The following is an 18088-nucleotide window of genomic DNA, read 5'->3' as shown; positions in this document are numbered from 1 at the left end:
TTCCTGGTTCCCCGTCACTCCCCCTGCTCTTCCGGTTCCCCTCCTTCTATACTCAACCCCTCTCCCCCCACGTGAACTAACTCCTCCCCCCCTGACGGCACCTCAGAAGGGCCGTTTACAACCGCATTACATATACTAGTGTTGTGTATAGTGTAGTGTATAGTGTAGTGTATAGTAGTGTAGTGTATAGTGTAGTGTATAGTAGTGTATAGTGTAGTATATACTAGTGTAGTGTATAGTGTAGTGTCTAGTAGTGTATAGTGTAGTGTATAGTAGTATATAAGAGTGTAGTGTATAGTAGTGTATAATAGTGTATAGTGTAGTATATACTTGTGTAGTGTATAGTGTAGTGTATAGTGTAGTGTATAGTAGTGTAGTGTATAGTAGTGTATAGTGTAGTATATACTAGTGTAGTGTATAGTGTAGTGTATAGTAGTGTAGTGTATAGTGTAGTGTATAGTAGTGTATAGTGTAGTATATACTAGTGTAGTGTATAGTGTAGTGTCTAGTAGTGTAGTGTATAGTAGTGTATAGTGTAGTGTATAGTAGTATATAAGAGTGTAGTGTATAGTGTAGTGTATAGTAGTGTATAGTGTAGTGTATAGTGTAGTGTATAGTAGTATATAAGAGTGTAGTGTGTATAGTGTAGTGTATAGTGTAGTGTATAGTAGTGTATAAGAGTGTAGTGTATATTAGTGTAGTGTATAGTAGTATATAAGAGTGTAGTGTATAGTGTAGTGTATAGTGTAGTGTATAGTGTAGTGCAATATCTTGCTGGCACCAATCTCTTTTGATGTCGTCGTCAAGCCCATTCTCCTCTCTTTCCGGCTTCCTTACATTTTTACGAACGATACAATTTTTACTTAAAGAAAGCTAAACTCAACTATTTGTACTTCACCAGGTAAGGCCCACTGAGCTATGCTGCTGTCTTTCATAAGCGACCTGGCCACCACAAATGATAGCCCAACGAAGTGGCTTATCGCGTTGACAATTACAGCAGGAGCCAAATACTCTGAACGCACGTTGCTTCTAAAAGTGGAGGGAAAAACTGGAGGACCTGGAGATAAACCAAATATACAGCAGCAACCGCCTGTCGCCACTAAGTGGCTGTGACGTCAGCACGGCGCTCGTGCCAGGCTAGGTGCACTTGGAAGCTGTTGCGGGAAGTGTTGAAGGCTCGCCGCTGGCAGGAGGAGGCCGCGGCAAAGACCCAGGTGCCCTGTGTTGACTGCTGTGCCAGACTAGGTGCAGGAGGTCACGGGACAGAGCTGCACAGGAGGTCGCGTGGGTCGCCTGACTGAGATGCGGATAGCTCCAAATGAAGTTTGAGATGCGGAGATGCGATGAGATGCGGATAGCTCCAAGTTAAGTTTGAGATGCGGAGATGCGATGAGATGCAGATAGCTCCAAGTTAAGTTTGAGATGCGGAGATGCGATGAGATGCAGATAGCTCCAAATGAAGTTTGAGATGCGGAGATGCGATGAGATGCAGATAGCTCCAAATGAAGTTTGAGTTGCGATGAGATGCGGATGCGCTGCCTCTGCTCCCTCTCAACCACTTTGCTGCGTTCTGGCCGCCCGCCCATCATCACCTCGGGGAAGGGGGTCGGTAACAGAAGTTGTCCTTCATCCCCCCCCCCCACGCTCCCACCCTCCGCCCCCCCCCACCCCCCCCCGCCCCACGCCGCGCAGGTGAACGGCGTGGACATCGGCAGCGTGCCGCACGAGTTTGCGCGCGCCGCGCTCGCCGAGCCGTGCCGCTGCGTGCGTCTGCGCGTGCTGCGCGACGCGCACCACGCCGCCTTCGGGCCCGACGGGGCGGCCCCCACGGCACCCCCCGGGGCGGCGGCGGCGGCGGCCTCCTCCTCGCGCTCGCCCGCACGGCGCTCCTACCGCCGCTCGGCGTCCTCGGCGTCGGCGTTGGCGGCGGCGGGAGGGGCCGGCGCAGCCCAGCAGCGGGAGTCGCACCGGCTCCCGCGCCGGCACACGTGCCGGGACTTGCGCGGCGGAGAGACGCGCCGCGGGGACGGCCTCGCCGCGGCCGCTGGGCCTGGCAATGAAAGCCTGCAGGTGACCATGACGACGACGACGACGAATATGATGATGATGATAATGATGTTGACGACAATAATTGTGTTAACGATGATGATGATGATCAGTTTAATACGTAGGCTTTATGGATGATTATGATGTTGATGACGACGATAATTATGTTGACGACGATAATGACGACGATGACGACGACGACGAATATGATGATGATGATGACAATGGTGATGTTAACGACGACAAAAATTATGTTACCGATGATGGCGATGATCAGTTTAACACGTAGGCTTTATGGACGACGACGACGACGCTAATTACGTTAACAATGATGACGACGACGACGAAGAGTGATGACGTTAACGACGACGATGTCTCGTGACCGCGCGGTGCCGGCCCCAGGTGGTGTTGAGGAAGCGCTACTCGGGCGAGGTGCTGGGAATCCGATTGGCCGAGGCGACATGCGGCGGCGCCGGGGGCCCCTCGGAGCTGCCGGCGGGGGTCATGGTCCAGCGCGTGCTGCTGGGGGGGGTGGCGGCCAGGGAGGGCGCCCTCCGTGCCGGGGACCGCGTCATCGCCATCAACGGGCGCGACGTGCGCAGGGCCACCACGGAGCAGGCGGTCGCCATCATACAGGCAAGGGGGGTGCGGGTGGAGGTGGTGGGTTTGTGTTTACTGCCCGCAGTTGTCCCGTAGGGGAACGGGGTCACAGGGGCGACAACAACAAACGATACGAAAATACGGCGCATGTACAGTACGTTGAACTTCTTTCGCACCCTACGTAGCCAACCGGGCTCATCGGAGTGCAAAGTATAGGAAAGGTAAGAAAAATAACAAAAGCAAAACTATTTTACCAGGTAAGGCCCACCGAGCTGTTTGCTACTTTTTCGGAAGCGACCTGGCCACAAATTCACAGCCCAATGCGCAGTGGCTCATCACGTGGTAATATGTAGCAGCCAAATCATCGAAATACTTAAAAATGATTAGTAACTCGACGGTGCTACAGCTGCTGCCGCTGCGTTTCACAGACACGGCCTGCAGTAGTCCCGGAGTAGAGGGCGACATTGCCGAGTGTGTAATCCCAATTTGGCAAATTTGAAACCCATGATGCCGGCCGCGGGATCTTTGAAACATCCGCTGGGTGAAAGCGGGATGCCACGTCGTGGCGGGTTAACGGTGAACACGGCCGCAGGAATGTCCAGGGCGGCCTGCCGGATTGGAACCCCGTCGCCGCTTGTGACGTGCGAGTCGGGCGAAGGAGCGATTGAGTCGGCTGACGAACGTTGTTGTACCCCTCTCCCTCCCCCCCCTCTCTGTGTGCGCGCGATCGCCCCGCTCGGCGCGCCTGCAGTCGTGCCAGGACCGCGTGCACTTCGTGGTGTCGCGACAGTGCCGGCCGCACGTTCCCGAAATCCTGCACGAGGTGGTCCCCAACAACAACAACAACGACCACAACGCTGGCGCCACCGCCGCAGCGGCAGCGGCGCTGAGCACCGTGAGGACCCCGCAACACGAGCCCTACCACTGAGCCTGACGCTGACCCTGATACTGATGCTAATACTGACGCTCACCCTGATATCGATACTAAAACTAATACTAGCACGAGCCCTAACACTGACACTGACGCTCACCCTGACACTGACCCTGACGCTGACCCTGACCCTGACGCTCACCCTGACACTGACCCTGACACTGACCCTGACCCTGACATTGACCCTAATACTGACGCTGACACTGACACTGATACTGACGCTCACCCTGATACTGACACTGACCCTGACCCTGACATTGACCCTAATACTGACGCTGACACTGACCCTGACGCTCACCCTGACACTGACCCTGACCCTGACACTGACCCTGACCCTAATACTGACCCTGACACTGACACTGATACTGACGCTCACCCTGACACTGACCCTGATACTGACCCTGACACTGACCCTGATACTGACCCTAATACTGACCCTAATACTAGCACGAGCTCTAACACTGACCCTGACACTGACCCTGATACTGACGCTCACCCTGATACCGATACTAAAACTTATACTAGCACGAGCCCTGACACTGACCCTAACACTGACCCCGACACTGACCCTGACACTGACCCTGATACTCGCACTACCGGCACAAACCCTAACACTGACCCGAATCGTAAAACTAATCCCGTCACTAACCCCTAACCCTCACCGTAGCTCTAACCCAGTGCACGCGGGTGCGCGCATTGCGCGTGCGTGTTGCATGCATTCATCCGTGCGTGTGTACATGCCCCCCCCCCCCCTCCCCCCCCCCAGGGCTCACCGTGGCAGGAGAAGACGGTGCGGGTCTCGAAGGCCCCCCACGAGTCTCTGGGGATAACGGTGGCGGGGGGTCTGGGCAGCCTCGGGGGGGACCTCCCGATCTACGTGACGAGCGTGGACCCGCACGGCTCGCTGGGCCGCACGCGCAACGTCCGCACGGGTGAGGAGGAGGTCGCGCTCTCGGCACGCACCGCGGCGGCGCTTGATGCGAACGAGCCGCGGAGTGGAAACCGTCGTCGCGCGAAACTTGAGAGTCGTCCCCGCAGCAGCAGCGGCGGCGGTGACAGTGGCAGCGGTGGCGGTTTTATTGGCGAAACGAAGACGATCGCGCGCGGCGCTTTCAGAAGCGCCTCTGTGGCCGTCTGGAACGCTCTTCCTTCCGATATTAGGAAGCCACCGGAGCTGTGCACTTTTAAATGATCATCGTCGAGATTGAAAACTCGTTTCTCTAGAACTGCTTTTTGTGTCCTTCCGCCATACCTTCGATGAGTGCTGTTGGCTACGTACAGTGTGAAAGAAGTTCAACATGCAGACGGCTGTACACTGCACGACTATACACGACACCAGTATACAGTACACTACACACTACTAAACACTCCACTACTCAACACTAGAGTCCTACACACTACTAAACACTCCACTACTCAACACTACAGTCCTGTACACTATACACTACACTACTAAATACTACAGTCCTATACACTATACACTACACTACTAAATACTACAGTCCTATACACTATACACTACACTACTAAATACTACAGTCATATACACTATACACTACACTACTAAACACTACAGTCCTATACACTATACACTACACTACTAAATACTACAGTCCTATACACTATACACTACACTACTAAATACTACAGTCCTATACACTATACACTACACTACTAAATACTACAGTCCTATACACTATACACTACACTACTAAATACTACAGTCCTATACACTATACACTACACTACTAAACACTACAGTCCTATACACTATACACTACACTACTAAATACTACAGTCCTATACACTATACACTACACTACTAAATACTACAGTCCTATACACTATACACTACACTACTAAATACTACAGTCCTATACACTATACACTACACTACTAAACACTACAGTCCTATACACTAAACACTACACTACTAAACACTACAGTCCTATACACTAAACACTACACTACTAAATACTACAGTCCTATACACTATACACTACACTACTAAATACTACAGTCCTATACACTATACACTACACTACTAAACACTACAGTCCTATACACTATACACTACACTACTAAATACTACAGTCCTATACACTATACACTACACTACTAAATACTACAGTCCTATACACTAAACACTACACTACTAAATACTACAGTCCTATACACTATACACTACACTACTAAATACTACAGTCCTATACACTATACACTACACTACTAAATACTACAGTCCTATACACTATACACTACACTACTAAATACTACAGTCCTATACACTATACACTACACTACTAAATACTACAGTCCTATACACTATACACTACACTACTAAACACTACAGTCCTATACACTATACACTACACTACTAAATACTACAGTCCTATACACTATACACTACACTACTAAATACTACAGTCCTATACACTATACACTACACTACTAAACACTACAGTCCTATACACTATACACTACACTACTAAATACTACAGTCCTATACACTATACACTACACTACTAAATACTACAGTCCTATACACTATACACTACACTACTAAATACTACAGTCCTATACACTATACCAGGGGTCCTCAAACTTTTTAAACAGGGGGCCAGTTCACTGTCCCTCAGACCGTTGGAGGGCCGGACTATAGTTTTAAAAAAACTATGAACAAATTCCTATGCACACTGCATATATCTTATTTTGAAGTGAAGAAACAAAACGGGAATAAATACTATATTTAAAATGAAGAACAAGTAAAGTTAAATCAACAAACTTGCCAGTATTTCAATGGGAACTATGGGCCTGCTTTTGGCTAATGAGATGGTCAATGTCCGGTTCCATATTTGTCACTGTTAGTCGTAACAAGTGATGCAAGTGTGCATCTATTAGTCTAGATCTGGTTGGAGATTTCAAATGTTTCATTCTGGAAAAAGTCTGTTCACAGACATAAGTGCTGCCAAAGATGGTTGCCATTTTGAGTGCATGGTTCCTGAGATGAGGATATGTCTCAGAGGGGAGAGATGCATAGAAATTATGAAGGCTGCTTGACTTGAATGCGTCTTTCAGAGAGTCACAATTCTGCAGTTCAGCCAGTTCCATTTGGTAAATTGTATCCACATTTTCAATGTCAATAGAAAATGGGTTACGGAAAAGCTGTATGTCCTGTTCATGGAGATGAAGCTCTTTAAATCCAAATTGGAACTCCTTTTGCAATTTTTCCAGTGAATCCACACGTTTTGTTTGGGAATGCAACCAATGGTTTTTCCGCTAACAGATTTTGAGTTGTGGGGAGATGGCAGAAGTTTTCCTCCTTCACTTGTTTGATGAGGAGGCCTAATATTACTTCAAATGCTTTGACATGTGATTGCATATCACAGATGAGCTTCCCCTTTCCTTGAAGTTGCACATTGAAACTGTTGAGTAGCTCTGTTACATCTGTCAGAAAGGCAAGGTGCCATTTCCATTCTGCATCATTGAGCTCTGGTACTTCTTTGTTTTTTTAAAGCAGAAAAGCTGTAATCTGTGGAAGTAAGTCATAGAAACGTTTCAAAACTCTCCCTCGACTCAGCCAACGGACTTCTGTGTGATACAGAACATCTTCATAGTCAACATTTAGCTCAGACAGAAATGCTTGAAATTGTCTGTGGTTTAGTGCATGAGCTCTAATGAAGTTAACACAAGATACCACAAATTTCATAACCGAGTCCCACTTCAGTGATTTACTACACAGCGCTTGTTGGTGGATGAGGCAGTGTATGGCTATTGGATGAGAATGGTTATGTTTGTCCATCTCTTGGTTAATGCGAGCAATTACTCCTTTCTTAGACCCCACCATGCTAGGAGCACCATCAGTTGTCACACTGGCTAGTTTAGCCCAGTTCAGCTCCAAACCATTCACAGTTTGGCAAACCTTTTCATAGATATCCTCTCTTCTTGGTTCTTTCGGTAAAGTCACGTAGAAGGGAAGTAATAAAATAATAAAAATAAAACATAATAAAATAATGCTCACGACGTTTCGGCCACAACGCAAGCAGCCGTCCTCAGGTGAAAGCCAGGTCTGTCGGGGAGACAGCGTCTGAATGAAACAGCACACGAGCTTGGAGCATATATAAGCTGGGTTGGAAACGGGGGAAAGAGCGCCTTGACAAATAATTTGCATATCAAGAGGAATTTAGCATATTTATGGAACATGCAGGAATGTTATTAGTACTACATATGCAGCACGGGCATATGTAGTACTAATCACATTCCTGCATTTCCCATAAATATGCTAAATTCCTCTTGATATTGAAATTATTTTGTCAAGGCGCTCTTTCCCCCGCTTCCAACCCAGCTTATATATGCTCCAAGCTCGTGTGCTGTTTCATTCAGACGCTGTCTCCCCAACAGACCTGGTTTTCACCTGAGGACGGCTGCTTGCGTTGTGGCCGAAACGTCGTGAGAATTATTTTATTACTTCCCTTCTATGTGACTTTACCGAAAGAACCAAGAAGATGAATCCCTGCAGTCACGAAAGCTTTAAATCGAAAGATATCCTTTCCTGTAGTTGTTCCTTTGATGCTTTGCAGTGCAGCAAGCTCTTCTGTGACTTCGAAATAGTCATTCGTCGCACGAATAAAAATTTGAAGTTGTGCAGAATCACGAACATCATTGCTTTCGTCGAGTGCCAAGGAAAAATAGGAAAGTTTTTTTGTGGAGTTTTGCAAATGCTGATGCAAATTGTCTCCCATTTCTTCAATCCTCCGTGTAATTGTAGGTCCTAAAAGACTCACTGTACTAAATAAATCGGCCTTCTCTGGACACATCTCTTTGGCAACAGAAAGAAGGCATTCTTTAACAAATTCTCCCTCCACGAATGGTCTGCCAGTGCATGCTATTAGCTTGGAAACTTGAAAACTTGCTCGCAGTGATGAAATATTTAGCTGCTTCTGCTTCACAAAACTATTTCGCTGAGTTGTTAATGTATTTTTCAGTTTTAATATTTAATCTTTTCTCACTTCTCCGACCAAACAAGCATATTTATCTTTATGTTGAGTTTCATAGTGTTGACGTAAATTGTATTTGAACACAGACACTATATTCTGGCATATCAGACACACAGCTCTTTCCTTGTACTGCATGAAAAAGTAATCATAAGTCCACTGTTCTTTGAATATCCTACACTCCGAGTCAATTTTTCTCTTTCTTGACATCATTGTTTCCTAGGGAGTCAAAATTGATATTAGTAAAATACCAATATATATACAGCACTACAAAAACAATATACCAGTAATAACTTTGCCCACACAGAGACATACAGACTGCACTGCCCATCAATGCAGTCTGATTGGGGGAAACTCCGCCCCCTCTCCCTCTTCCACCAATGACCGTCCTTCTCATGCAGAAAAAAAGCGACAGGCAGCGGCGGCAAAAACACCCGGCGGGCCGGATAAATGTCCTCGGCGGGCCGCATGTGGCCCGCGGGCCGTAGTTTGAGGACCCCTGCACTATACACTACACTACTAAACACTACAGTCCTATACACTACACTACTAAATACTACAGTCCTATACACTATACACTACACTCTACACGCTACACTACGAATCACGAGGAAGCCACTGGAGTTGTCTCCAGCTTTACTCGAATGATTGAGAGCTGCACCGGCTCCGAGTGGCCTGGTCACTACTGCCATCTCGTGGTCGTCATTGAATTTTTTGAAAACTATGAAGCGAGAAACAATTTTTTTTATTTTACCCGGCAAGGCCCACTGAGCTATGTAGCTCGCTTTCAGAAGTGACCTGGCCACAAATGATCGCCCCACGAAGTGGCTTAGCATCGTCACGTGGACATTTATAGCAGCCAAACGCTCCGAACGCGCGATGTCGATTGTAAACGTGGAGGGAAAAACCGAAGGGCCCGGAGAGAAATCCACGCGACCACGAGGAGAGAGAGAGAGACACGCAAACTCCAAATGCAGGTAGTCCCCGAGTTACGATGGGGTCCGACTTACGATATTTCGATCTTACGATGGCGATAGCGATACGGCAAAATTGCCATCGACAACCGAACATCGTTCACGTGTGCAGACGACAGGCAGAATTTTGGCGAGTACAGCACAAGATGATACGTTACGATACGTTCAATGCATGTGCGATACGTAGCTTTAGCGATTTCATTTTAAGGTTACCACGATACGATGCGTTCAATGCATGTTAAAAGTTTTTTTTTTTATAGCAGACAGGATTGTTTCCTGAAAAAACTTTCTATTAAATTGCAGTTCACATGGGTAGGCTAAGAATTGACCTTGTTTTTTTACTTCACATTTTACTGTGCAATACAGTATTGCAATTAATAAAAACATACAGTATATATAGTTTATACAGTACGCTACTGTAAATTGCTGTTTTGCTAAATTAACACCATTCTTTAAGACTCCTGGGCAGGCTAGCCCGTCTTCGACTCGCGATATTTTTGACTTACGATGGGGTCATCCTAACGCATCTCCATCGTAAGTAGTGGACTCCCTGTACACAGCAGGCGTCACGCTCGGGATGGAACCCACGACCTCGTGCCTCTGTCTGCGCGTCGTCCCACGCTCACCCCGCGTGACCGTCTCGTGTCTGTGCGTGCGCAGGCGACGTGCTGCTGAGCGTGAACGGCAGCGACCTGACGCGCCTGACGCACGCCGAGGCCGTGGCCGGGCTCAAGGCCGGCGCGGCGATGCCCACGGTGGAGCTGCACGTGCTCTCCCACGTCTCCTCCACCGCAGCGTCGCCCACCAACTCGTCGCCCACCTCGGCCACCGCGTCGCCCGCCAGCGTCGGCGAGGAGCGTGGGGCCGGCCGCAGGGATGGGCAGCGCAGAGACAGGTCGGCGTGGAGAGAGGCGGAGGGCGCCGTGTGTGTGTACGTGTGTACGTGTGTACGTGTGTACGTGTGTGTGTACGTGTGTGTGATTGTGTACGTGTGTGTGATTGTGTACATGTGTGTGTGTACGTGTGTGTGTGTACGTGTGTGTGATTGTGTACGTGTGTGTGATTGTGTACGTGTGTGTGTGATTGTGTACGTGTGTGTGTGTGTACGTGCTCGCTAACAGCACTTGCCCCTACAGTCTGTTAAGGCCTTACGGGGGATCTTTGTGTACACGTTGGAACAGTAGGGGGTACAGGTGGTGCATCGGCCAATCATCTCACTCAGTCGACCCCTGGGTCTGCCCCGTGACCGGCGGGCGTTCGACATTTCACGTGGCCTCAACGTGCACACAGCCTGGCACAAGCGCCGTGGTGACGTCACCGCCACTTAGTGGCGAATTGCGGTTGTTGTTGTTGTGTGTACGTGAGCAATAGTGTCGCGGTTAGTGCACTGCGCTATGAACCCGGCAACCCCGGTTCAATTCCCGCTCACGGCCAACACCAGTGACGATTATTTGAACCGGTCCTGGGCCGTCCCTAGGTCGACTCAGCCTCAAATGAGTACCTGGTGCGGTGTGTAGTAAACATCGCCACTGGGGAGACAAAGGCGGCCGGGTGTGGTGCTGGCCACCCACCCCCTCGTGTGCCATGCCGGCCTTCATAGGTGCTACTCGCTAACAGCACTTGCCCCAAACAGTCTGTTATGGCTATACGGGGGATATTTTTCTTTGTGTGGACGTGTGTCAGTGAACTCATGACACATGAGTCTATCCCGTGACCTCCTGTCAGAGAGCCTTCGGCACTTCACGTGGTCTCGTAGTGCACCTAGCCTGGCACAAGCGCCGTGGTGACATCGACACGACTTATTGGTGAATAGCAGCCGCTGCTGCCGTTGTCGATGTTGACCCCGCAGACCGCTGTTGTTGTTGTTGTTGACCCCACAGACCGCTGTTGTTGTTGTTGTTGACCCCACAGACCACTGTTGTTGTTGTTGACCCCGCAGACCGCTGTTGTTGTTGTTGTTGACCCCACAGACCACTGTTGTTGTTGTTGTTGACCCTGCCGGCCGCTGTTGTTGTTGTTGACCCTGCAGACCGCTGCTGTTGTTGTTGTTGACCCCGTAGGCGACTGCTGTTGTTGTTGTTGATCCCGCAGGCCGCCGAGAGCGACGTCGACCGACGAGGAGGAGGCGGCCGCCCAGGCGGACAACGAGCGCAACGAGGAGGGGGGCGCCGCCACGGGGGAGCGCCTCACCTGGACGCCCTCCTGGGTCACCTGGCTCAGCCTGCCCAAGTGAGCTCCGCTGGGGGGGGGGCGGGCGGGGACCGTGGGTGAGGGTGATGGTGAGCGGGGACCGTGGGTGAGCGTGAGGGTGAGCGGGGACCGTGGGTGAAGGTGAGGGTGAGCGGGGACCGTGGGTGAGGGTGAGGGTGACCGTGGGTGAGGGTGAGCGTGAGGGCGAGTGTGTAGGAGAGAGTGTGTAAATGTACCTGGGGAGCGGTAGTGTAGTGGTGAGCGAGTAGCACCTATGAAGGCAGGCACGGCGCACGAGGGGGTGAGTGGCCAGCACCACGCCCGACCGCCTTTGTCTCCCCAGTGGCGATGTTTACACACCGCACCAGGTACTCATTTGAGGCCCGGGACCGGTTCAGATAATCGCCACTGGTGTTGGCCGGGAGCGGGAATCGAACCCGGGTTGCCGGGTTTATTGCGCATCGCGCTAACACACAGACACACGCTGACACACGCTGACACACGCTGACACACACGCTGCCACACACGCTGACACACACTGACATACACTGACACACACGCTGACACACACGCTGACACACACACTGACACACACACACTGACACACACACTGACACACACACTGACACACACTGACACACACACACTGACACACACACACTGACACACACACACTGACACACACTGACACACACACACTGACACACACTGACACACACACACTGACACACACACTGACACACACACACTGACACACACACACTGACACACACACACACTGACACACGCTGACACACACACACGCTGACACACACGCTGACACACACGCTGACACACACACTGACACACACACTGACGCACACACTGACATACGCTGACACACGCTGACACACACTGACACACTAACGCACACTGACACACACACACTGACACACGCTGACACACACACACACTGACACGCTGACACACACTGACACACACTGACACACTAACACACACTAACACACACTGACACACACGCTGACACACACGCTGACACACGCTGACACACGCGTGTTTGCGGTACGCTCTCTGGCACGCACCGCCACTCCGCCACGGCGCAGCGCGCTGCAGCGGCAGAAGGAGGTCGTGTTGTCGCGCGGCATGTCGGGCAGCCTGGGCTTCAGCATCGTGGGCGGCTTCGAGGAGAACCGCCACACGCAGCCGTTCCTCGTCAAGCACATCGTGCCCGGCACGCCCGCCTTCAACGACGGGCGCCTCAGGTGCGGGCGCCGTCTCGCGCTCTCGCCGTCCGTGGTGTCACCCTGATCGTGTCTCTCTCTCTGTCCGTGGTGTCACCCTGATCGTGTCTCTCTCTCTGTCCGTGGTGTCACCCTGATCGTGTCTCTCTCTCTGTCCGTGGTGTCACCCTGAACTTCTCTCTCTCTGTGGTGTCACCCTGAACGTCTCTCTGTCTGTCCGTGGTGTCACTCTGAGATCTCACTTTCATCGTCTCTCATTCTGTGATCTCACTCTGTGATCTCTCTCTCTCTCTCTGTGATCTCTCTCTGTGATCTCACTCTGTGATCTCACTCTGTGATCTCACTTTAATTGTCTCTCTCTGTGATCTCACTCTCATCGTCTCTCTCTCTCTGTGATCTCACTCTGTGATCTCACTCTGTGATCTCACTCTGTGATCTCACTCTGTGATCTCTCTCTCTGTGATCTCTCTCTGTGATCTCACTCTGTGATCTCACTCTGTGATCTCACTCTGTGATCTCTCTCTCTCTCTGTGATCTCTCTCTGTGATCTCTCTCTGTGATCTCACTCTGTGATCGTCTCTCTCTCTGTGATCTCACTCTGTGATCTCACTCTGTGATCTCACTCTCATCGTCTCTCTCTCTGTGATCTCTCTCTGTGATCTCTCTCTGTGATCTCACTCTGTGATCTCTCTCTCTCTCTCTGTGATCTCTCTCTGTGATCTCACTCTGATCGTCTCTGTGATCTCTCTCTGATCGTCTCTCCCCTCGTACGCGTGCGGCAGGTGCGGCGACCGCATTGTGGCCGTGAACGGGAGGAACACGGCCGGCATGAACCACGCGGCGCTGGTGCGCACGCTCAAGGAGCTGCGGGGCAAGGTCTCGTTGACCGTCATCTCCCTGCCCGGCTCCCACGTCTAGCCGGCGCCACCGCCGCCACCACCACCACCGCCGCCGCCACCACCACCACCACCGCCGCCACCGCCGCTGGCGCCCGGCTGGTTGGGACGGAGCAAACGACAAAAACAAACGCGTCCCCCCCCCCCCGTGTTAGACGGCCCGCTTCACCAACCGCGGCTGACCTCCCCGACCCCCAGAGCGCGGCTGCATTGTCTTCGTCATCGGCGGTGGCGTCATTGTGCTGGAGGCAGTCCAGCAAATAAGATTTGTTTTTTTACTTTTACTTTACGCGAAGCCCCTCCGGTTTAGCAGAGCTTGCCGAGTGTTCTATTCGAACGTGTGTGTGTGTGTGGATTTCCTCCGGGCTCTCGTTTGCTCACACGTGCAAAAATAATAATTTGCGTTGGCACAATGAGACTCAATGAGGCTGTTCTCGTTGGAAGTTTATTGTCGAGTCGGACGGCGCTGTGGTGGTTGAAGGGGTTTAACAAGGCGGCTCAATACCAATTTTATGGGGAAGTTAAGAGGGGTTGTCCTATGGAACAACTGCCCCCCTGCCACGGGAATGTGGAATGTCCACCACTAGCCGAAAGCCTCGGATGCAGGTGTGAATGTCGATCCCTCACGCTCATCCGAGCAGAGAGACATTTTAAAGTCATCCTGGTTTTTTAAGAATCATTATTGTTTCACATTTCCTTAAAACTGGCGCTTTGTAAAAACGGTGAGAAGTCACTTCCAACCAAAGCTTGCAGTGTTTCATCGAGGGTCACAAGTCTGAGCCATCTCCGCTGCGTTCGCGTTCTGGGGACCGCCTGGTTGCTGCGGGAATGTGGCCGCTGCTGCTGCTGCTGCTGCCCCTGCCGCTGCTGCTGCTGCTGCTGCCTCTGCTGCTGCTGCCGCTGCTGCTGCCGCTGCTGCCGCTGCTGCTGCTGCCTCTGCTGCTGCCGCTGCTGCCGCTGCTGCTACTGCTGCTTGTGTGATGATTGGTGGCAGAACCTATTTTCGGCCAACACCTCTCTTGCCTTCGTTTTTCCCAACGGGCGCTCATTCTAGTTTTTTGGACAGACGCAAAAACGACGGGCAATTGAGTCGAGTCCGATTTGCAAATAGTCCGTGCAATTATTCCAGCGTAGGTGATGAAATGCAGCTTTTTCACTTGCTCTCTCGATCCCAGGTCTCAGTTGCAAAAGAATTAACACCTGAGGCCTGATTTGTGTGTTGGTGGAAATTAGTAAAAAAAAATCATCTAGATGTTTGGTGGGAAACTAAACAAAATTGACATCATAAAAGGAAATAAATGATTCAATGTGTTTCGTATGGCCACATTGTCAGTCCACTGCTGGATGAAGGCCAGCTCTCTGTTGGTCTTGGGGGTTTAGTGGCCATACTTCACCACGCTGGTCACGGCTTTTTGGTGAATACGGATATGGGAGCAGTTGTGGTGGAGGGTGGTGCCCAGTACCGGTTCAGATATCACCGCTCTCTGACCGATGGTGAGATCACCCCGCTCACCGCGCTGCGCCTGTTCATCGCACGTGCGCGGCTACGTGGCCCGTGATCACCTTTAGACGACTGCGGGTTTCACACAGGCTTCAACGACCTCGGATTGAAAATGAATCGCGAACCAAATTATCATAACCACCGATGGGTGAAAATACATCAAATTATCAAGTGGATCGTTACGAGCTCACTTGAAAGGCCAGAATTAAAAATAGTAATAAAAAAAAAGTCCGATCGGCTGTTGTTTTCCATTACCCTGCATGAACCCAGACGTGAAACGGGAGCATTCTGAATGTAAAACATGATTAATGTTTTCGAGCGTAAATGGAAAGAATGAAAATGTAGCGTACAATACTGGACGCGTATCCCTCGTGTACAGTATTCTGCACTCAAGGAAAGAAAATTGCGCGCGTCTGAACCTCCTCAACGGAGAGGCTGGGAGCGTCGCGTGACCAGGGGCCGGCGATGGGCCGCTGGGGGAGACGAGTCGGAGACACGGAGACTCGGCGTGTTCTTCCGCGGCAGCGGCAGCAGCGGCGGCAGCGGCAGCAGCAGCAGCGTCATCGCGTGCAGGAATCTCGCGGTCAGCCGCGAGTGGTCGAGCGATCGGCGAACTGCGCCACAATAAATTTGCCGCGAATGCACAAATCCACGGCGGTTTTGGTGCGCTGTCATTTTTCCCACCAAACATTGCCACGGAAGGCTTCTCCACCGGGGTCGCGCGTTATGCCTTTTTGCGAGCTTAGCTTTGACGTCACGATGTAAGGAAAACTTAAAAGTAATCATTCGTGTCGTAATTGCTGCTGTATAATTGTAAATTGTCATATTTATTGTGCCTGTTCATGAACGAAACCCGGTAGTTCACGACGAGTACACGTGTTCGGATTGTGGCCGTGTTACCTCGGCAGTAACGTGGCTTCGACTAACTTGCGCAATAGTTGTCACGTGTTGCCGGGCTGTGAATTAAGCCGCAGATGTTGTCGTGATTTTGGTGTTGACGATAGTCGGAGGCATTTACTCGATCTCCAAATAAGCAAAACGCTTTGTGCCACGGTGGGGAGATGTTAACTCCCTCGCCTGGTGTACAGGAGGTCGTGGGTTCGATCCTGACCCTGACACCTGCTGCTGTATATTTGGGAGTGTGCGTGTTCTCCCCGTGGTCGCGTGGATTTATCTCCGGGTCCTGCGTTTTTTCCCCTCCACATTTAGACTCGATATGCATTTAGAGTATTTGGCTGCTATAATGTCCACGTGATAAGCCGCTTCGTTGAGCTATCATTTGTGGCCAGCTCGCTTCTGATGAAGAGCTATGCAGCTCGGTGGGCCTTACCTGGTAAAATACAAGTGGTTTAGAGCTTTCACCGGTCGTTTTCTGCAGTGCCCGATAATCACGGATGCGACCGCGCGTCCGCTCAAGCGAGGTCAAAAAGTTTTGAGAGCGACGAGTCCAAGAACCGCGATGGCGTTAAACCTCAACACAAAAGAGCGAAGTCTACGGTACGCAAAGTCCAAACTCGTGGCGGTTGGTCGACTGGCACAGGGGTTTTTGGGAAATGTGGACTTTCCGTGACCGTCTTCTTGGTTCTTTCGGTAAAGTCACGTAGAAGGGAAGTAATAAAATAATAAAAAGGTTTTTTTATTATTTAAAGTCACGTAGAAGGGAAGTAATAAAATAATAAAAATGTGTTTTTTTATTATTTTATTACTTCCCTTCTACGTGACTTTACCGAAAGAACCATAAAGATGAATCCCTGCAGTCACGAAAGCTTTAAATCGAAATTTCCATGACCGGCTCACTTTTTTGCCAACAGAGATATATATATAAACACAAAGTCTGAAATGCACATTTATCCAATAATGGATAAGCGCGTCGACTACATGTACACTTGATTTTACAATTGTTCACATATTTTTGAATCTCAAAACTCTTTGACACGGGCCGGTTCTCCTACTACCACGATACTAAAACGTGATGGCTCAGCCTCGACTTCAAATGCTCCCCGCTGTGGTTGTCGCTTCGTTCCCGCACACTGCGCTGCCGGGCGCAGTAGTGCTGGAACCAACCCCTCGTTTTGTATTCGCCCGCTTGTAAATACAGACGACGCGTGCCTGCTTTTTCGAACGACATCAAACTCCCATGTGCCGAACTACGGAATTTGACGACCCGCCCGGACGCGCCCCCGTGTACAAATCTTCGCCGCGTTGGAATTCGTTCCACGCCTTTTTCTAGATATTCGCTTTGGGATTTTCTAACAGACGCACGCGCGCACCAAGGGCATCCATTGTGGCGGGCTCGCCAGTCCCGGTTCTCCTTGCGGTTCATGCGCGTGCGGATTCCACGTGGAGAGCTGGCCCCGCGGGAGCCTTGCCGCGGTTGAAACAGTCGACAAACGCAGAGGTTGGAGTAAGGTTGGCGGTGAAAGCAAACGCGAATCAAAATAAACGAATTGCATGCTGCTCGGTTTTTTCGTGGCTGCCCGCCACCACCTCCCCATCCACCACATCGGAATTCTTTTCCGTGAATGTCCATGTAGGTTCGTGAAAAGTCATGCAATAAAAACTGCCTCTTCAGCAACGCGTGTTTCATGAATGTCACGTTGACTCGGCTTCAAATGAGCACCCGGTGCCGCGTGTGAACAGAGGGAAACAAAGGCGGCCGGGCATGGTGCTGGCCACCCAACCCGGTCGGCCTTCATTAGGTGCTACTCACCATTG

General features: G+C 50.6%; 1 protein-coding gene across 1 annotated transcript in view; it reads left to right on the top strand.

Annotated features, from left to right (window-relative positions):
- Positions 1–17941, top strand: part of LOC133342877 (ligand of Numb protein X 2-like) — an 87476-nt gene extending 69535 nt beyond the window's left edge. Inside the window, 8 exon segments of the mRNA XM_061552236.1 lie at positions 1693–2070; positions 2449–2682; positions 3398–3541; positions 4344–4509; positions 10206–10440; positions 11637–11774; positions 12839–12997; positions 13759–17941. Of these exon segments, the coding sequence (XP_061408220.1) occupies positions 1693–2070; positions 2449–2682; positions 3398–3541; positions 4344–4509; positions 10206–10440; positions 11637–11774; positions 12839–12997; positions 13759–13894 (1590 nt within the window). The 3' untranslated portion in view covers positions 13895–17941.
- The last annotated feature ends 147 nt before the right edge of the window (positions 17942–18088 follow it).

The sequence above is a fragment of the Lethenteron reissneri genome, chromosome 16, assembly GCF_015708825.2.
Source record: "Lethenteron reissneri isolate LAM-NWPU_2019-01 chromosome 16, ASM1570882v1, whole genome shotgun sequence".
Taxonomy (NCBI): domain Eukaryota; kingdom Metazoa; phylum Chordata; class Hyperoartia; order Petromyzontiformes; family Petromyzontidae; genus Lethenteron; species Lethenteron reissneri.
Note: the sequence above shows the minus strand (reverse complement) of the source record. Positions and strands in the feature narration are given on the sequence as shown.